The sequence below is a fragment of the Balaenoptera musculus genome, chromosome 21, assembly GCF_009873245.2.
Source record: "Balaenoptera musculus isolate JJ_BM4_2016_0621 chromosome 21, mBalMus1.pri.v3, whole genome shotgun sequence".
NCBI classification, from domain to species: Eukaryota; Metazoa; Chordata; class Mammalia; order Artiodactyla; family Balaenopteridae; genus Balaenoptera; species Balaenoptera musculus.
Window position 1 is genome coordinate 24,159,237 of NC_045805.1, and position 21,559 is coordinate 24,180,795.

Genomic DNA, 21,559 nt, shown 5'->3' on the forward strand with positions numbered 1-21,559 from the left:
GACTAGAAAAAGAGGAAGAAGGGGGTGTGCTGTGTAAAAGGGGAGGGTTTATTCCTTCAGGGAATATTTATTGAGTGTCTCCTTTGCTCCAGACACTGGGAAAGGGCACATTAGTGAATATAGCTAGTAGTGTTCACTAGTAGGGAATAGCTAGTAGTGAATACATGAGAGTATTCTACCCTCATGAAGCTTACCTAGGTCTCTAGCAGAGTGGAGCTGGGCGAATGTTTTTATGTGGTTTATGTAATATGAAACCAATGTTTCCTGGAAATAGAGCTCCTGTTAAACATCCAGATTTGATTGCAGTCAGTTTCTTAAGGACCGGCTCTCAGAGAGACACCCTCAAAGTTCAGTTGCCGTGTCTGGGAAGGGAATTGCCTGGGGAAGCTCTGGGTGACCCTCAACCCTGCAGTTGCAGGTTTCAGGAAGGAAGAGCTATGAAAATGCCCCATTGTGATGAGCAAGAGTAGATAACAGTGGTGACTTCAGTCAACTCCCCGAGGAACAGTTTTCTTCCAGCTTATTATTCTCTGGGTTCCCTTGAACTCTCAGATCAAGAGTCAGATCCTTTTAAAACCATGGGTTGGAAGGTATTTTGGCATGGGACCAGCTGCACAGTAAGGAAAGAGCAGGACCTTGAGAGCAGTGACTGCTCGGAGGCATGGCAGAATATCATTAACTAGGGGGGAGGTGACTCTGGGCCAGTTGAATAAAGACCAGCTTGCTTCTGGAATTTCCTTGGCATATTTTGTTGGTCTGGGTTTGCCTGCAGGTTTCAAGGGTTGCTCTAGGAATGTGTGTTATGAGAGAAAAATGTGAGTGGAGAGATAGCGGAAGTTATTAGGAAGGCAGTTTAAAAGTCCAAGTGGGAACATGCATTTGGGTGGTAGAAGTAGGGATGGAAGGGAAAAGATAGTGAGAAAGGCACAGAGGGAATGTAATCAGTGTGGAGAGGCAGAGAAGTGAAGGGTCTGGATTCTGGACGGAGATGACTTTGATCCACGCCCTGGTTCTGTCGGTTGCTGTGAGCCAGTGGGCTAGGTATTGAACCTGTGTGCCTCTGTTTCCTCATAATGTAAAGGGGCTGGTGTTAGTACCTTCCACAAGGGACACTAGCACAGTGAGTGGCACATAAGATATGCTCCATAAACATTAGCTACTTTACTACTGCTGTTATACTTTATTGTATTAGCACTTAGCAGCGGTTTGGATATGGGAAATGAAGGAGGCTTTGGACCTGAATGAATGGGATAAAGGGATGTGGAGAGGTAAGAAGAGGAATTGATTTGTGAGTGCATTTTTGTATGAGTTGATTTGGATGTGTTTAGGATGTCTGCGTTGGAGTGGAAGTCAAAGCTGTAGGTTTATGAATTACCCTAAATAGAATTAGTAATTGAAGCAAAGAAAGTGGCCAAGGACGGGATTAAAGAACAGGTAGAGTGGAGGAGGACTGAACACAGACTTGATTTCTCCTGGTGTCTCCCGCACTTAGTACGGTTGGTTCCCGGTGCAGAACACAAACACTACAGTCGTGGTTTGTGCTGAGTGGTGCTGAACACATCCTTTGAGATTTTCACCGAATCTTTTTTTAAGAACATCTTTATTGGGGTATAATTGCTTTACAATGGTGTGTTAGTTTCTGCTGTATAACAAAGTGAATCCGCTATACATATACATATATCCCCATATCTCCTCCCTCTGCGTCTCCCTCCCACCCTCCCTATCCCACCCTCCCTATCCCACCCCTCTAGGTGGTCACAAAGCACGGAGCTGATCTCCCTGTGCTATGCGGCTGCTTCCCTCTAGCTATCTATTTTACGTTTGGTAGTGTATATATGCCCATGCCACTCTCTCACTTCGTCCCAGCTTACCCTTCCCCCTCCCTGTGTCCTCAAGCCCATTCTCTACGTTCACCAAATCTTTTGATTCTTCCCCTACACTTACCTTCTTGGAGAGCTAATGAAGTATGTGACCTTTTGTGGGAACCGAAGGTTTTCTAGGGCTGTGACAACAAATTCCCAGCAATTGGGTGGCTGAAAACAACAGAAATGTATCCTCTCACAGTTTAGGACGACAGGAGTCTGAAATCAAGGCATCCGCAGCGTTGGTTCCTTCTAGAGGCTCTGAGAGAGGAACCGTCCCATGCCTCTCTCCTAACCTCTGGGGGTGCCGGCAGTCCTTGGCGTTCCTTGGCTTGTAGATGCATCATTCCAACCTCTGTCTCCATCTTCACCTCACCTTCTTCTCTATGTCCTTTCCTCTTCTTCCCCCATTGCGTGGCTTGTGGGATCTTAGCTCCCCGACCAAGGATCGAACCTGGGCCCTTGGCAGGAAACGTGTGGAGTCCTAACCACTGGACCACCAGAGAATTCCCCTCTCCTCTTCTTATAGGGACATCAGTCATTGGATTTACCCGAACCCCCAATCTAGGATGATTTCATCTTGAGATCCTTAAATAATTACATTTCCAAAATTTCTGTTTTCAAAAAGTTACATTCTGAGGTTCTGGGCAGACGTGAATTTTGTGGGGGACACTGTTCAGACCTCTGCAGGAGCTATGTGCACTTTGCTCTGCCTCAGAAACGGGGAGTGGGCTGTATTCTTAGCCCTCACACCAGAAGAGCATGTCCTAATGGGATAGCCCTCAAAAGAGTGGGCCTCTTAAGGCTGGTTTTTCAAGGGTTTACTTAACAAACTTGGATCAACTACTTGCAGAGGTATGTGAGTAGGAGTTGATTGCTTAACAGAATCCTTGATTTATTTTTCTTTGGAATTTTTCATCAATCTTGGGTCTTCTGTGTCATGGCTGCTGTTTTCTCTGGCCAAATTCTTCATCTCTCAGGCAAGCTCTCCTGGAGGACGCTGTCCCTGAGTTTGTTCTAGTAAACTGAGTATGCTAAAAGCTAGAGATGAAGACCACCTGCTCTCCAGGGGCCTGTCACCACCACCAGTAGTGGGGACGTCCCCATGTCAGGGAGGACAGGATGCTATGTGACAGGGAGCCTGAACCATGAGACATGAGACCTGGATTCGAATCCCACTTCAGACGCTATGAGTTAGCTATGAGACCTTGGATAGATCTTTTCTCATCATTAAAATGAGACACTCATCCCTGCCCCTTTCTCCAGAGCTTTTAATGAGGATCTGGAATATTGACGTACAAGCTCTCAGCAGCTTTGTATAAAAAGTATGAAAATAGGTGTTATTAAAACAGGATTGAAATGTAATCTTATTTAAAAAGCACTTGCATGCTCTCACACTCATCCTCTTTCAGTACCTATTTCTCTCCCACACGGAAATGAATTAACGTAGAATTTGTTCATTTCCTCCTGAAGGGCAAGGTATTTTTTTTTTCCTCCATTTTATCAAGTATGAGCAAATGGTTGACTTCTTGATACTTTCTGGTGGTAGGCACCGGGGTAAGCAGAGGGTGAGAACTTAGAGCCCTAGAAGTAACTGCTGTGACGGGGAGGTGTGGAATGCAGCAGAACACAGAGGGTACTGATTGCTCCCAAGAAGGCCTGCCTCACCTCCCCTCCACCCCAAGGAAGTGACATCTAAGTGGAATCCTTTGAAGAATGAATAAGAGGTGAAAGGGAAGGTGAAAGGAAAGCCAGGTGAAAGGAAAGAACACTCCCAGCAGAGGGAAAAAGAGTGTACTAGACCTAGAAGTGGCAAGAGAACCATGTGCTTTCAAGCCAGGACAATGGCTGATGGATCCTAGAGCAGGAGGGAAAACCAGGTGAGAGCCGGGGCTGGAGAGGTGGGCGATGATGGCGAGATCATCATGCGGGGTCTTCTAGGCCACGGTCACATCCTGTCCAGAGAGCAAAGAGAAATCAGAAAGGTTATTTAAGCAGGAGAGTGACATTACTAAATTGTGTATTCTGAAAGTTGAGCCAGGTGCAGTGTGGCGGCCAGGAGGACCTTTCCGGTAATCCAGTGATGGGAGTTAGGATCAAAGTGATGATGGGATAGATTCAATAGGACCTTGGTGAAAGACTGACTGTGAGGGAAGGTGGGGTGACTTCCAGGTCACCCTGGCTTGGGCAGCTAAGCAGCATCTTTTACTGAGATCTGGAACCAAGGAAGACAGGCCATTGGAGGGAGTGTGCTTCATTTCGGACGCGTGGAGCGTGAGATCGCTGTGGAATATTTCCAAATAGAAATCTCCAAGAGACAAAGTAAATACTGACTTAAACGTCCTTGGACCTTGTGTTCGCAACTATCCTAAGGTTACGTCCATTAAAGATTCTCCTTGTCCCTCATTTATCTCAGTTGTTTCTAAGAGTCATTCATCTTTGTCCGTTTCAGTGTGACCTTAGACTGGAAGCGTCGCCTGTCTGCATCCTTGTTTCCTCATCCAGGTGAAAAGGCAGACTAGGTGATCTTCATGAGCTCTTTGGGTTTAAACATTCATCAGACTTTGCAGTTCTTTCTTTTCAAAGGGATTGGAGGTTGGAATTGGGGAAGTTTCTAGTCTTTGTTGGTTAGAATTCAGTTTGGACTCTCCTGGTTGCGTACTCTTATGCTAAGAAAAAGGCCTCTTCAGATGTATATTGTGAGCCCTCAACAACATTATCCTCAGAGGTGCAAAAGGACAAAAGGGTGTAGCCAGATCTGGCGCCAAGGGAGAGGAGTGACCCAGCCTCTCAGGAGGGTCAGATTAGGCCCAGACAAAAGCCCTGGGCTTCTGATCTCTTTCTGCCCACTGGGGCCTGGCTCACTCTGGGTGGTCAAGAGCCTCTTTTGTTAGGGGACCTTAACCCCCCTCCCTGACTCCAGTTCATCCCGGTGGGCCTAGGGCAGCAAACTTTCTCTTCTTTTTTCAGCCTTCCCGTCCTATTAAGTCGGAGCAGGCTGAGCAGTGACTCCAGAAGGTGAAGCCCACCTGAGCTCTGCTGACACCTGCTCCTTCCACCGGGGAGTCGTACAGAGGGCTTGTGCTGTGGAAAACCTGTCTCTAAGCTGCTGTAATTTTCTCAAGATCACATTAGCAACAAAAAAAGAGCGTACAGATGCAAAAAGCTTATGCAGCTCACTACCCTCTTCCATCAAAGGAGAGTGTGTGCCATTTGGGGGAGTCTGCAGCCTCATGCTGAAACGCAGGCGTCCGCGAGGGCTGCTTTCTCACCGGTGTGATCCTGACCCCGGCCGGCTGCCTCTGCTGTGCCTGTGTGCTTCTGTCACTCGTGGGTGGCTCTGAGCCAAGCAAGGGATGTCAGGCTGGGTCTGCTTTGACCCTCCAGTTTCACTCACAAAACAAGTCCAGGATTATGCTGTCGTTTGCATTTTCTCTCCTGGAGTGTTTCATTCATTTGTTCAACAGATACTATGTAACAGGTACTATCCTGAGCCCTTGGAAAGCAAAATGCCTAACACTTGACTCAAGCAGCTAATAATAGAATAAGAAAGACAAGTCGGAAGATAACAGTGGTTCTCAGACTTCAGCATGAATCAGAATCACCTGGAGGGCAGAATTTCTGGTTTAGTAGGTCTGGGGTGGAGCCCAGAATTTGCATCCCCCACCCCCACCCCGTGCTCCCAGCTGCCGCTGATTTTGCTGGTGCCGGGAGCACCTGTGGAAGCTGCGGTGCTGGTGGGAAGCTATGGCTTGGGAACACGGGGGAGGGAGTGAATAGCCCCACCTGGGTTGTTTACCTTTCTTCCTGTTATTTTACCTGCTGTATTGCTTGGGTCAGATTTATCAACACCTCGTTTGCGAGGCCATTAAAGCTCTCTCAGGTTCTCCCTGGGCCCTTCAGGGGCTCAAGGTACCTTGGCCACTGAAGTTGGTCAAGAGAGCCTATTTCGTTCCCTCCCAGGTGTTTCCTTGTTCCTTCTTTCTTCCCCACCCCCCTCTGGCTACTCACTGCCCACCCGCCCATCCTCTCTCAGCTGGGTTTCCAGGAGCTACAGGAATGAATTCAGACTTCCGAGATTTTGAAGAGGAGCTTACTTTAAAAACCGGTCCCTGGGTGAGAGCAGCTGTAGGAGCGGTTTTCAAGCTGTTTTCTCCGGAACCCTCCTGTACTTTTTGGGGACTCAACAGGGGTGGAGGTCCTCCAGCCCTCCCCACGACCACCAGCAAGTCAACCCAAACCGCTGCACTTTTAGTAAACAAGAGTTTCTGGGAAACACGTTTGAAGAAAGGTTCCGTCGCTTTTATTTTTCACTTTGAAGATTCTTGCTCAAAAACACTTGCTCTTGTTTGAGCCTGCCTTTGCTCTTTTTTTTTTTTTTTTTTGGTGGATATGACAAATACTGCAAGGATTGAGAAATTTTAGATCTAGTTCCTATGGATATTCCCTCAGTTCCTTTAACAAAGAAAACAGTGGTGTATCTCTAAACAACTTGTGGGATTTTCTGTCGGGGACTGTTCAGTACAACAGGCATTACTGCAGGCTAAATGCCAGGGTCAGAGCTGGCCCAGGGGTGCAGACTTGAGTAAGATGTGGCTCCTGCCCGCAGCACGTGCCGTCAGTAACCCGCTCCCTGCCGTCCTCTCCCAGTTCTCACCAACACAGAGCATTACCGCTGACATATTTTGGGTGCATCCTCCTTCTCCGGACTGTGACTCCAGATTCCATCCTGAGAGGAGATGGAAGAAGGGGTTTAATCCCGTGTGCGTTTCCCCTAGTCTCTTTTAGGCCTCTGCTTCACTACCTGACTATATGCTATTACTCTGCAGCTTTGGGTTTAGAGGATTTGGAAGCAGGCCCCCCATTCAACTGGGCTAGGTTTTATGCAAATATCAATCAGTGAGTTGTCTCCAAGCATCTGTGTAGGCCCAGTGTGAAGTCATGCTTTAGGATAAAATGTGGAAATGTATGGAAATCATAAATTCCATCAGGCTGAGATTGAAACCCAGACTCTTATCTCTTTAGGATCAGATATCTTAAAAGACACACATTTTAAAACCTTTCTAAAGGAAGCCCCAGGGGTGCCCTGCAGCCAGCCTCACCTTTAGCCAGTCAGGCTGCAGGCCAAGCACAGCCCCTCTGATGCTGTTGATAGTCTTGTGCCGTCACAGTGGGGTTGGACGAGCGTGGGCTAAGAAATTAGTGTGTGCTAGGTCTTGAGACTCTTGCCTTTTTTTAAAAAAAAAAAAAAAAGACTCAGTGTCTTAAAATAGCCTGGTAGCTGAAATAACAATAACAGCAACAGTAATAGCTTGCCGTTCCCGAGAATGGTTGTTTAAAATCTGAGGCATTGGTTCTGGCGGTAGTTGGTTTCCACGAGCTGGGCTCTCACAAGAGTTGTTGCTCTTAAGGGACTTCGTGTGGTCTCATCACGACGGGAAACACGGGGGTCCATGAAGCGTTCTCTTAACCCCTCTGTAAGGAATTTCCTTACAGAAACTGCAGACACCTACACACCCTAGAACTGGAAGTAGGTGGTACAGACCTGATCGTTTTAAAGAGGGCTATGATGCTGGTATTTCCCTCTCCAGATAATTACTATTAGTCTGCTCTTTGGGCCTAGGCTTCCCCGCCTAGATGGACAGGCCATCTGTGTTCCCATCACCAAGTCTTGAGGTCGTTTCAACTGCCTTGTTGAGCAGCGAGGGAGTCGGGGCGGCCACGTATACGACCCCACCTTAGGGCATCCCCAGCTGCCCCCTGACGCGTCCTCATCGGCCGGCTCTGGACCGTCTCTCAGCCCGTGGAAGCTCTTGCACGCGGGCGGGCGACAGGAGCCGTGCGCACACCCTGTCCGCCGGCGCAGGCGCGCACGGCCTCAGCTGCCTTCCGCTGGTTCTGTAGAGCGGTCCCCACGTCCCACTCAGCAAAGCGGTTTTCTGTGTCTAACCCCCTTCCCACGCTGAAAACCCTGCCCGGGGTCAGAACTGGGGGAGATGGGGGAGACCTAGAATGCAGGCCTGCGCTGGCTTTAGATGGTGGGAGGGAGTGAAGAGACTCTCTTGACCCTGGGTCACGTGCACTGTACACTTCTGGGACGTCCTGAATGGCACAGGCACTGACGGCTTTACCGGGTCACCTTTTCCTGACTTCCTCGGTGGTTCTGGGGAGCATCTGGGCCTACTTGATGTCAGACTTTGACAGGTGATAAAAGCACGTACCGAGATCGCTGCTTCACGGGTTCCAGATTCAGAACTATTGACTGAGGTTATTTTTGCCTTTGCTGAGACGCTCCCTTGTGTGTTTGCTGTTACTTTAATGGGTTGCTTCCTGATCCATTCTGAGGCCCGGCATTTGCCCTTCAACCTGGCAAACTGCGGCTTGACCTGAGTGGAATCAGAGGTCCACGAGGACCATTTAGACCAGTCAGTTGGCAACATGACTCATCTTTTTTTCCCTAGAAAATAAAATCTGTGTAAACAGCAATTGTGAACGTCCTTATTTGGATCTCTGGAGCTTAACTTTAACCAGCATGCCCCAGGCTTTGCACTTCCATTCTCTGAACTTTTAACACCTTAAATGCCCTATAGGCACAGTGTCTGGCCTTGTGCTTTTAAACAGAAAAGGCTTGATGATCTGATCCCGATATTTGTCAATGGTAATTATGCTGATTAACAGAAAAGTCCTCCAGTTCTTCTGGTCTGTCGCCGTCCTGCCGGTCAGCCACTGTTCTCCCAAAGGCTCTGCAGTGAGTCTTCATGGGAGATCGCCTACTAGTTCTCTTTCTTCCTCTTTTCCTCGGAGGACCCCATTTGCTGTTTGGTGCAGGAAGTCCCCACTGTTCGTGGGTTTCCCTGAGCTACAGTTGGAAAGACATCAGAGTGTCCAGGGTAGAGCCCGGGCCTGAGATCTCAGCAGGCCAGACAGGAAGCAGATTTCTTGCTTTTCTTTTTTTTTTTTTTTTGTCCATTTCGTATTTACCATTCGCCTGCTTATTAGTGTTTGGGGGACCGAAGCCAACAGGTTATTGAAAGAATGAGAGCGACTTGACTTCTGACATTGATTGGGGCTCGGGGCTACACTGGGTGTTTTGTTTCTGATTTGAAGCCAGCTGTTTGGTAACCACTAACTCTTCCCTTATTCTTTTCTTGCAGATGAGCTCACAGTGCCTGCACTTTACCCCAGTAGCCCTGAAGTGTGGGCCCCGTACCCTCTGTACCCAGCGGAGCTAGCGCCTGCTCTACCTCCTGCTTTCACCTACCCCGCCTCACTGCATGCCCAGGTAATTCATACCCATCGGCCACGACTTCACTCCACCAGCAGCCCTTTCAAACCTGGTTCCCCAGGGCACACCATACAACTAACCCCTATCCAGCTAACAGATCCGCCTTCAAGAGATTACTGATCCCCTCTGAATCAAGCTGACACTCCTCCAGGACTTCCGAGGACCGTCTGACAGCAATGATATCACCCACTGCCTGATGTTTGCCCCCAAACAACACCTCTCTCTTCCTTAATGATCTCACCCTCATATCACACACGAGAGCCTGGGCCCAGGTCACCTCCCCAGCCAGCTAGAGGGTGTCACGAGAGCAGAGATGTGTGTGCCTTGCCGTGGGGAAGGGCTGCAGAGGAAGGCGTGCGCTTGTTACGAGAGCTACCTGTCTGCGTGTGCTCCTGTGTACTGAGATCTCCTTCTCTTGTGTTCTGGGAGCTCTAGGGACGAAGGAGCAAGCTGGGAGCTTCCAGGAGGAAGGTTATGTGCTATCATTACATATGTTAAAGAAGAGATTAAGGGTTCCTTTTTTCCATTTTTAAGAGACCCTGTAGAAAAGCAGGTACAATATAGTGTCTTAAATGTAATTATCCGTCAAGGTAGAGGTATCTCTTCTGATCAGCTTTCTTTCTTAGTTAAGAATAGCCTGAGCTTTATAAACAAACTCCACTGTTTCTTCACAAGGATTACTGTCTACATACCAACCCTTTCTCTTCCCTTGGAAACGATGTTTCTCTTAGCTTTGCTTTTAGTACAAGTAGTAGTAATCAAGGTTAGGATTCAGCGCGATGATCAATAATAACAAATAAGATAGAAAGAATATAGCTTTCATTTGTCTTACTGCATGTGTAACTCCTCTAAAAGCAGGAAAGCCTGTTTTTAAAAAATTACCAGCCTGAACAGGTGGGGTTTTTGTTTGTTTTGCTTAGTGTTTGTGTACCAGGCTGGATGAAATAAACAGCTTCCCAGAAGACCCTTCTGAATTAAAAGTCTTATGTCGTACACAACTTACTGTGTTGTGCAAGACACCTACAAGGGGCCCCAGCAAGGGTCTCCCAGGCAGGCCATGGGGTCAGGAGTGTTCTTAGCTGGACCTCCTTCCATTCTCTCTCAGCTGAGCTGTCGATGCCTCGTATGTGCACGGACAACCCAGCTTCCCAGGGACCATGCAGGCAAACTACAAAGAGAAGGCCCTGGTGCCTGGGCCTCAGAAGTGATCACCCTGTGTGTTGGAAGAAGGGGGTAGAAAGTAGTACAAGTAGTGAGGAAAAAGGTGGTGGTGGTGAGAGTATTTGGCACAGAAAACAAAGTAACGGGGGTTCTTCCGAGACTGATGACCCAATTTCTGGATTCGCTGTGCTTTCTGCTTTTCCTTCCCTGTTGCTTTTTCCACCTTTGTCCGTGTCAGTGCTTGGTCACCCTTGCAACGGCAGGTAGCAGGGGAGGGCAAAGGGAAAGGGAAAGGAAACGGGCTGACACCTTCTGCTGAGTTATCAGAATGCTCGTAGTGACCTTAGATTATTCTGTAGATACCGTGGAGCAACTCAAAAAGTCCCCTGTTTGTGGCCCACCCCTGCCATCTGGGGATACGTGATCCACCTCTTCCTCTTCCTGGACTGCCTAGATACAGGTCAATTGACAGCTGAGGCAAATGTTAATAATACCACGAAATGGTGCCAAGTTTGCCTAGTCGTCTAAATATCCATGGCTTTTGGTTAATCAGCACCAAAGCCTTTCACCACTGTCCTGGAAAAGCAGGAATTGACAGTGGCCAAAAAAGACTGCGAATGGTGGCTTTTGGCCATGATGTCTGGGTAATTTGTCCTTGCTTCATTCATATAACGGATGAAATCAAAAGTCATTCTGGGGATACGGTGGGAGAAGGAGCTAAAAAGTCATAAGAGATCAGAAAGCCCAGGCCATTGTGAGAAAGGATGAGGAGAGACAGTGCCAAGATTCCATGGACTCAACCGTTATGCTTTACTGGGATGTATCGCTCATGGTGGCACTTTCCCCATGAGCTCTTCCTTGACCTTGAGGCTTTCCCAGCCAGGAATCCACTTGGTACTGCCACGTCAGTCCTAGAGTTGGTGGGACTCTCTTCTGATACCAGTGAGACCCTTGTGCTCAACCCCACTTCTTGTTTGGGGTCATTCCCAGTGCAAGCTTGGGTTCTGTATCCTAAAGACTGATGAACAAATATGGTCATTTAAATGTCTTTGTCCAGTGTGAGAATCTTAGAATGAACTGGGAGAGGCTTGACAGATCAGCTGGTCTGACCCATTTTACAGATGAGGAAACAGACTGGAGAAGAGGAGAGAGTTGTCCAAAGTCGCAAGTGGCTCTGCCATGACCAGAGCCAGGCCACCTGACTCCCAGCTCTTTCCACACCTCAGTGCTGGCTCACCAAAGACTAATCCTTTGATGGAATTTTGGAAAGGCCTTGTTCCAGTGACTCCTTGGATCTTTCTTCTCTAACTAGATGAGAAGCCTGTAAGAAGAGACTTGGAGACAGAGACGAGGGGATCAGAACTTAACCTTCACCCAAAGGGCCTGAGAGAATTTTTATTAACTGGAGGTAGAGCAGAGGGGAGACCAAAATGGAGCGTCCTCTTAGTGGCTAATTCCATTTTTGTTTTGGAAATCGTATTATGTCTTTGGAGATCAGCTTTTAAATAATTTTGCTTTTCTTAGTGATGTTGTGCTCTGTTTTGAGACGTGGATTTTTTTTTTCTTCTAGTGTTTCTCTCCTGAGGCAAAGCCCAACACACCTGTCTTTTGTCCACTTCTCCAGCAAATTAGATTTGTCTCTGGGAATGTGTTTGTAACATATCAACCTACTGCAGACCAGCAGAGGGAGCTCCCATGTTGAATTTGCTTGTTAGCTATTTCTTTCCCCTTTTGCAAAAACTATTTCTTGGTAACGTTTGAGATTTCAATAAAAATTTTAATTAGAGAAAAAACGATCTCAAGTAGACTGCAGCGTTTTGTTTTCATGCTGATGCGATTTTGGAGCTAAGATGTTATCTCAGATTTTGGGAGAGCTGGGCCCATGACACTCAGTATACCTTATATGCGAGAAGGACTCAGCATCCCAGGGACACTTGGTCCAGAGCCCAGGCCTCACTGCTGCTCGTATCTTCTTGGGCTCCTGAACCCTCAAGAGCTGCATATTGGAAGATTCTCAGTCTAGCATCCATGTGTCACATCTGCCAGGAGATCTCGCTTCAACAAGGGTGGAAGTGTTTTCCAGTCTGTCTGATCCAGAAGGAAGGACCCAGGAGAGACAGAAACTGTCATCGAAAAGGAGTTGCATCATATTTCTACTTCTGCCCAGCTTCCATCTGTGGTCGCGTGCATCCATCTCTAAATTCAAGATGCTTATGTGACATCAAATCCCATTTTTTAAAGAATTACTGGATAACGTAATCGGACTGTAAGCTTCAGGACTGCCTTTTTACTTTTAGGGACGAAAGAACATCTCTATTTCTAAGAGCATCCGATTTCTAAGAAGATGGTTAACATTGTAAGAAATGATCATCCTGCTTACTTTCACCGTCATTGGTATTCGAAGTTTATTAAATATATTATGTGAGTCCCTGGGAACAGCAGAGGAAGGTTTCATTCACGACTTTTAGGAAAGTTATGCCCCGAAGAGAATGTCCAGACAGTTCCTTTCACCTCATATTCACACATCTCAGCTTTTTAAATCTGGGTTCATTTTTGCTTTTAGTCTTGTTGCTGATGGGGCTGAGCGAAAGCCAGTAAAATGCACTGTCCTCACGACACTCTAGAAACGATACTATTTACCCTTGACCAGCATCATACTGTTGGGCCTGAAACTTGTGCAGGTAAGTGGGACTGAGAGAGCAAGTCCTGACTGCCTGTCCCTTCCTCAGAGGCTCCAATGGCCCCGAGGAACAGCAGACCTTCTCCCAGGGCTGCTGGGCAGCTTGTGACCATTCAATGCATTACCGGCACGTAAACAAAAGGCTTTAAAATCATACCACGGACTTCCCAGGGGGCAAGACGTGCCCCTAGGGAGGTCCCTTGTGACACACTGGAAAAAATTTAAAGGCTAAACCTAAAACAAATACCAGAATGAACCATGGCAGAAGACACAGGCAGATAGGGAAGCGAGATCGTGGAGGAGAGAGGGGCCTAGGATGGTGCATGGGTGACCTGACTGCGGGGCCCCCGGCCAGGCGTTCACTGTGCAGCTTCTGAGAACTGCGTTTGTGAACTTCTCTTTAAAGCACATCTCATTAGGCATCTCCTCTGTCCCTGTGCCCCATAGCGAATACTGAGATGAAGAAGAAGAAGGAGGTCCGGGCCGGCGTCAGTCTGGTTTAAGTCCGGAGCCGGGGAGAGGTAGCGTCTCGAGGGCGCGGGGAGCAGGGCGGCCGTGAGTGCGGACTCGGGCGAGCACAGCCCCGGCGGCAGGGCGGCCGTGCTTCCCACCCAGGCGCGTGTGGGCACCCGGCTCGGGAAGGACTTTGATTTCTCAGCTTCTCCCTCCTGTTCAGAAGGCGGTAGCCAGTGCTGCAGGGGTGGGCCCGTGAGCAGAGCCCACGGGAGGCAGCTTGCGCCCCTCACCCGCCGGCCAGCCTGTCGGAGGGCGGGGCGGGGTCGGGAGATGTGCGCCCGGCTTGTGCGCCTCTTGCGCGGCATCCACGCTCAACGCGGACGCCCTCATTCTGGAGGCCCGGCCTTCCCGAACGGGTATTGTCTGCCTGCAGCCCGGGGCTTGCGAGCGGCCCAGAGACCGCAGCTTCGAAGGACTGCAGCGCTGTCTTTGAGGCCGTTCAGCTCAAGGCTCTGAATTGTTTTCAGCCGTAAATGAAACTATTAATCCTCTGACATTTACTTTTCTCTCTAAACCTGCAGCTCCGTGAAGGTCAGAGGGTGGGGAGAAACCGCTGCTTGGTGTTCCGTCTCCTGCACGCACCAGCCTTGTCTAGTTCCCTGTTTTTTGTTTGGCTTTCTGGTCACCTAGGAGCGTCTGGCTTGACTCCCATAGGAGCCTGAAGGCAGGCGGGGCAGGCGCGGTGCTCCCAGCGCCAGCCCCCAGTGAGCACAGGACCCCCTTTCTTCTCCCAGCCCTTCTCCCCCCACAGGGGGGCCTCTTTCTCTGCCGGCCCCTCGAGGCCTGGCCTCTGCTGGGGCTACCTGGTCAGACACAGGCGCTGCCATTTACATGCTCTGTGACCTCGACTGAACAAGCTCCTTAACCTAAAGTGGGGCTAATCGTCCCTCGTGTTAAAGCATTTAACAGGGTGCCTGGCACACAGTAAGGGCTTAGAAAGCGTTAGCCTTTTAAGGAGCATTTGAATCTTCAAGGAGAAGAAAGCCCAGGACTGGCTACCCACGAAGCTGTGCTAGTTCAAACACTAAGGACATCTAGCCTGTCTTGACACTAATGGGGCCGCAGAGTCCTCATGGCTGCAGCCAAATGAAAGGCCAGAGGCTGGAAAGAGTGAATGAGGAACAGGTGATCAAGATGGGGCATCGAATGACAGCCGCCGACATCCCCGAGCGACGGCGCCTGCCCTGCGTCCAGCAGTGTGGTCCCTGCAGCTTGTGCCAGCGCTGGGAGAACTTGTCCCCCGGAGGAAGTCCCTACAGCCAGGCCCGGACACGCCTGTCGGAAGAAAACCTGTCCCTGACAGGAAATAGATCAAGAGTGGGAAACAGCTGGATTCCCGGAGAGACCAAACGGTTCGTGTGTGTTGCTTCACTCAGAGCTGTTGTCCCTGAACTCTCCAGCTGCTGGTCACCCGGCCTGTTCGTCCCTGGGCTTTCTAGCTCATTCTTTCTACAGTCCTTCCGCTAGGGTTCTGCCCCAGCCTCATGTCCGGGCGATGGGGTTACATTTTGTGCCTCGGGGGGATATTATTCTCATCATAGTCCTGTGGCTGAAGCAACCCCCAGGGGGGCCAACTCCTGGCCAAGCAAATTCTCTGTCCCTTTTTACCCTCTCTGTCCCATCCATCCCTTCCCTCCCCTCCCCTCCTCTGCTGTCTGGTATTTGAAGAACTAAGGATCCTCTTCATAAAGCAGCGACACAAACCTTGACCCCGTCCTCACTGGCCCCTCAGAAGCAGTCCAGAACCATTCTTCCAGAGTTGTTGGGTCTAGTTGTTCCTTTGGCCAGAGCTGCTGCTTCGCCACTGAGGCCCAGCCTTCCCCATACTGGGCGGCTTTCCTGACTGGGGGGCGGCAGCAGGATTGCCTTCATTTGGTGCGCTGTGTTTTCCAGGTTTCTTAAGCGTGTCCCGTTTGCTCCTCTGTAAAGCTACGCTCCCTAGATGCTGTGTGTGTGCCCCCCGACCTCATGAGCAGGGAGAGCCCGTCCCCGAGTCTCAGTGAGTCTCCCCTGTAAGTGCTGTTTGTGAGCCTGCCTCCCCTTTGGGATTATTAACTGCTGAGCGGTCCACCCATACAACGGGATGTGCCGAGGGCCTGGCATGTAATCGGGCCCTCAGTGTTTAAAATCCAGCAGGTCGAATTTTAATGACAATTTCCATCCGTTCTGCTAACTTTGGGATTTTAGGCAAGTTTGTTTGTTTGTTTTTGTGTAACCTCCCTGAGCCTCAGTTTCCTCATCTATAAAGTAGGAAGAATGAACACTTGTTCTCTGGGGTTATTTTGAGGGAAAGAGTAAAGCGCTTGGCATAGAGTAGTAATTACTGTTAAAATAGCTCTTTCATTTCTTTTTCTTTTCTTTCTTTTTTTTGGGGGTGGGTCAGAACTTCAGGTGTGGCCCAGAGGCTCCTGAGCGCCTTTGTAGCTTAAGAAGCAGTTAGGATGCAGGGATTCAGGACTGGTACCCCGCCAGCAGAAACCTAAGGGTCCAGGCTTTACTCTTTGGTAAAGAAGAGAAGCAGCTGGAGCCGGGCCAGAAGGGCAGCCTGTCGCCGGGGTGTGAGCTGAGGGCAGGCTTAGGTGGGGTCAGCTGGCCGTCCACCCAGGGTGTTTGGCCTCCTTTGGTGGGAATAGTCACCCAGATACCATCTGAAAGCACGTGAATTCTAACTGCTTGGGAAACAAAACCAAGGCTACAAAGAAACTTTGGAAATGTAAAATGTAGCCTCCATAGAAAGAAAGTGAACTCCGTGAAGAAAACCAATTGTGACAGGGGTAAAAAGGAAAATCAGCTCCAAATGGGATCATGTTTTATTCAAGATTTGTGCTGCCAGTGGGCAAGGCCAGAACTCGGTGACAGGATGGCAAAGTGGGACAACCCAACTTCAAGACTCATCCACTCTGCCACGAAGTGCTTCTCGCTTCACCGAGCTCGGCTCCTGGAGATCTCTAATGGCCCTTGATAGCAAACATAGTTAAAAATTAACAGTCTGACAAAATTAAATATGGATGACAAGCAACCACTGTGGACTTAATCTGACACAGGGTGTTACATGCTTGGGTGCCCTCGACCCGAGTGGCGTCTTGAGTGAATTTCTGGGATGTCTGAGCACATTTCACCTGCCTGTTTGGAAGCAAGAGCCTGGTTTGTGCTTGGGACAGATGGGGAAAGAGTCTAAAAGCCCAAGAGAGAAAACTAACCCTGAAGGCTTATGTTTAATTAAGCCCAGCCTTGATTGGTCTTAGCAGGAGGTACTCACAGGCCTAGGACCTTGCTTTTCAGGTCTAGACCTTGTCGCTGCCTGGGCTCAGACCTCAGCACCATCCCACCATTCAGACTGGGAGATCAGGCGGGGTCACTGGGTTGGGCTGGGGCGTGGCCTTCTCCCCAGCTCTCCGGGTGGGTCAGATGGCAAACTTAAACCTTTGAACCGGTTCGGTTTGTGTAAATCTTGACATTTTGTCTAGGCGATGGCAACTTGTTTAATTGCCCTAGGCAAGGAGTATTAGGTGCTAAACAAGTAGTGTGAAGAATGCTGATTGCATTCGTGTCCTCCTCGTCTGCTAGGAAAGAGTGTGAGGGGGCAGAGGGGACCGATGGGTGTGGACGTTCCTTTAGGGGGTGAGCCTCACGGGCCTCATTTCATGAAGGAGAGGAATTCCTCTACTTCTAGACCTCGACAAGGTCTAGACCTTGTTCTTCCAGTTTGGGTGAATGCTTTATTAGAAATGGGGAGGATTGCTGTTTAAAAGAATCCTATAATTAGTCCCATAAAGAGGATCATCTTGTTTGTATTGTAATTATCACTCCAGTCTATTTGGTGAGTTTGGAGTTTCTTAGACCAGAGTGTGCTTCTGGCTTGGCAGCCCCTCCGCGGCCTGGCAGCCTGCAACAAAGTTTGCCGTGGGCCCTGACATGCTTTACTTGGTGATGCTGCGTAAGAGCGGATCCTTAGAGCTGGAGTCAGTGGGGCAGAGTTGCTTATAATTAAACAGTGTGTGAGTGGCTGGCGGCCAATGGCTCAATGCTGGGAAGGCCCTGGCAGGGTATTCAGGGCTCCTTCTTGGGGACAGTGGTAGAAACCTGCCTAAGAATATCCATGCCTTTAAAAGGAGAGGAAGCTTCGTTCTGACTGTGGTGCTGGGAAATCTGCATTCAGGTACAGCACCTGCATTAGCAAAGGTAAGACTATCGTCACTGCTCCTGATAGATTAGACATCCAGGGTACCAGCTGGTCTGGTGATCTTCTTCCAGCCCTAATTAGTTTTGTTAAGAGCTGGGAACTTGGATGCTGTGTCAGCATGCCTCAGCCTCCTGGATCCACCATATGTCACCACTGGAAGGGGCCTTCCAGACCAGCGTTTCTCAACACTGCTATGTAATTCAAACGATTATGTGATCAGATAAACTTGAGAAACCCAGGATTAAATCAGGTCAAACAGGTTTGTTTAAACTTCTCAGTGCTAATGTGTATCTAGAATCTGCTGAGACGGTGCATTTTTCTCTCAAACGTACTTGACTGCAGAGCGTCTCACTTCTTCTGGACACACTTTTGGAAACCTGTTCAAGAGCATTGTCTCTCAAACTGGAGCATACATATGCATCACCATCTCCTGGAGGGCTTGTTAAATGCAGGTGCTTGGGCCCTACCCCTACAGTTTCTGCATCTCTGACATATGTCCCAGGTGATGCTGGTGGTCAGGGGACCACACTCTGAGAACCACTGGTCTAGACTTATCCCTTTATTCCACAGAGAAGGAAATTGCTAAACCAAGGGGTATCTGTTAATGGTAGTTGCCGTAAGTTGAGCCAGCTGCCTGGTAAGCACTTCTCATGACTGTTTCTAAAGGCATGTGGGATGATGGGAGTCATCACTAGTCGGGGATAGTACAATGCAGATGATTACCCTTTCGGTGCTTTACCCTGTGCTCCTCACAAACCACTGTACGAGGGCTAGTGCATCAGGCAGGGCTCCCACCCTGGAGCCCAGTCGGGGTTTCCTGTCCTTGGCAACACTACTGGGGACATGAAGTCTATGTATTTTAATCCTCTGGGCCTTAGTTTCCTCATCTACACATGGAAGAGGATGGAAATTATCTGTATGGGTTCCTTCTTCTTTCTCTAGCGCTCCACTTTATCTTTGCTCTGGGTCATTTCTTTTTCTGGGTGCCCTCCTGCTCCTGTCTGTCGCCAGTCTGTCCCCAGTCACAGGAGCTGTTACGAGGCTGAGGTGATGGGAGACTTCAGTGTCACCCTTGCAGGGCCACTGCATTTGAGAGGAGCGTTCCTGAAGCAGTGTCATGGTGGAATCCCAGTGTGGGTCCTGGATAGTGAATTGTGACAGTAATAACTGCCAGCGTTATGAAGCTCTAGTGGAAGGGTCCCAGTGTCTTCTGTGTTGCTTATTCATTTATACGTCACAATTTCTGTGACGTGCTTCGCAGTCTCTGGCACAGAGTAAAGATCAGTGTTAGCTTGGATCGTATGAATGATGTTAGAGGCTCTTGCAGGGATTTCCGAGGCCCCTGGAATTGCATACGAGGTTGTGAGCGTGCGGTTGTGTATGTGTGATTGAGCACATGTGCATTTTTCTGCAGACAGGACCATTGCCTTACAAGGACGGTCAGCTGCGTAGACTTCATCCCTGCTGGATTGTCCCTGGAGCTGGAGTCGGGGAATCATGGGTTTCCCCCGTGTTTGTGACGCATCTAAGTAGCCCCTAGGCAATGGGCAGGAGTGGCCACGAGTGACCTGGGGCCAAAAACCAGAGCAGAAGGGCAGCCTGAGTGGGTGTAAGGATGAACCCTGTTTTCCCAGACAGCGGTGATTAGCACAGAACAGCTTGTTCCCCCGGGGCTGGCTGCCTGAGCTCGGGTTTTTGCCCCGTGAGCTCTGCTGCTCTGTCCTCTGCGGGCCCAGGGACAGTGCTGATGAGAAGTGCGGGCTCGGCCACCTGCCTTCTGAGGAAGTGGCCTCACAGAGCCGACGCAGGCAGGCGCGGTGGTGTCCAGCCGCGGGGCACGAGAGGGATGGATCTCGGGGCCCGTCTACTGCGTGGCCGCCACACCCTCCCTGAGAATCGGCCAGTGGGCCGACTTCACCTCCGCTCGGCTGAGCCCACCTCACCCTGGAGCCCGGGGCTCAGCATCCGCCTGCCCGTCACCCGCGGCGGCGCGGCGGCGAGGGGAAGATTGCAAGGAAGTGTGTGCGTGGAGAGGCGCTCAGAGAGGCTGGAGCGGGCGTGCGGGGCGGGAGGGGCTTCACCTGCATCGAAGCGAGGCGCCTGCCAGACACTCTGCGGCTCTCCCCTCCCCGGGCAGCCCCCGTCCCGTGTCTCCTCCGTGGACCACCAACGCGTCTTGGCCTCCTTGGGCTCAGCGCTCCGGCCCCGCACCCGGGCAGCACCAGCCGTCACCACCGCGCTCCCCCGACCCCGGTGCGCACGGACCCGCCCCCTCCAGTGTGTGCTTAGGTTCCAAGTCCCCACCCCATCCTTTACCACGTGTCTCGGGAAGGCAGCTCCACCTCTGCCCTTTGCTTAGTGAGCAAGTGGATTCAGATGCCCAAAGCCGTAAGCCGTGGGTAGGTATCAGTTTTTTCTTTGAGTCTCTTCTTCCCCTCCCTTCTGCCCTCTCTCCCTCCTCCCCTGTACTCTACCCTCCCTCTCCCTTCCCGGCCTCCTGCCTCCACACGTCCCCTCTTTCTTTCTCTCCCCTTTGTCCTGCCTAACCCCCTAAATTCCCACCGTGACATGTATTTAGCCTACCTGCATGCAGTGTTTTTGGCCCCCGTCCCCTTAATTGCTATGAGTGTTGAAACGACTCTGGCTCTGTCTTAAATGAGCTTCAGTACCAGCTGGTGGCTCCCAAGGAATACAGCTCTGCCCTCTCCCAACGCGGGGACCCCACTTTGGCTGGTAAACTGATTTCTAGTCATATCTGATGTGCTGCCCCAGCGGGTCTCTAAGGCACAGCCGGCCCAGCGGTTTCCCCGAAATGGAGTCCTGGTGTAGGCAGAAGCTGCACATTGGTCCTTTGAAGCCCCCTGAGTAAGTGAGGCCAGACGCCTCTACTCCCAGCTGGGACAGAGTGCCCCAGTGTGGCCCCTCACCCTGCAGTGACAGCCAGAGGGAAACAGCCACTCTGTGAAGGAGGCCCATGGGGTCGGGTCAAAGGGAACTCGCGCACTTGTGCACGTGGACCAGGGGGAGAGGCCAGGGGTACTACGTGGGCTCTCTCGGGCCCATTCCTAGACAGCCCAGGTTTTGGAATCAAGTTAGAGCTGGTGGAGCCTGAGCCCTGGATTCTGACCCAGCCCCGAGCCCACTGGGCTCTGTGACCATGGTGGACATCATTCAGGAAACCCAGCCCTCAGCTGATTTCCCCACCTGTACAAGTCAGGTAAGAGGAGGCAGAAGGTCTCCATCAATGCCTCAGGCCCCCTGCACCTCTGTATCAGCCGGATTGCTGCTTCATCTGTTTATGCTTTGGAGATGTGAATAAGATGCCATATGAAAAAGGGGTTCTGCTGCAGATTTTATTTCATTAAACTACGGAAGTTGGTTTGCCAGGGTAAAATTCCTCCCAGCGTCACATTCCACTCCAGAAACGTTCTCACGTGAACCGGTTTGGGCCAGACCCAAATAAAGAGCGGCCTTCCGCCTGCCATGCTTGGGAGTGTGCCGCCTCCCCCTGCTGGCAGCCTCCCCCTTCGCTGTAATTTGCTCTCCCGCCACCACGCCCAGCACTGCTTCCTGTGTCGCTCACAGGCTGGTGGGGAGGTGGTCCCTCCTCGGTGTAAACAGACGCAGCGGTAAACGGGCATCTCTCGCCTCTGTCCAAAGGCTCAGGGTCAAAACTGACGGTGCCAATAGATGGACATCTGTCAAAGCCGTAGTGCACGTGCCCTTTTGTTTGTTTGTTCACATCCTCCTCGTTACAGGATGGGAACATTCTGCCAGTGCACAGAGCGTCACCGTCCATTTGTGTTTGGGGCTGGCCTTTCAGTTTGGAAACCTCATGGGGGAGCTGGGGCTCAGCAGACTGAGCAGACAGC

The 21,559-nt window shown here is 50.4% G+C and overlaps 1 protein-coding gene across 9 annotated transcripts in view; it reads left to right on the forward strand.

Annotated features, from left to right (window-relative positions):
- The window catches only part of RBPMS (RNA binding protein, mRNA processing factor), a 188,254-nt gene that overhangs the window by 152,389 nt on the left and 14,306 nt on the right, over positions 1–21,559 (forward strand). For 3 of the 9 annotated variants that reach the window (XM_036838866.1, XM_036838859.1, XM_036838863.1), the window contains one exon: positions 9,017–9,144. The exons of 1 other annotated variant lie outside the window; for it this stretch is intronic. In XM_036838866.1, coding sequence (XP_036694761.1) covers positions 9,017–9,144 — 128 coding nt within the window. 5 more of the 9 variants (XM_036838862.1, XM_036838858.1, XM_036838860.1 and 2 more) reach the window with 3 other exon arrangements.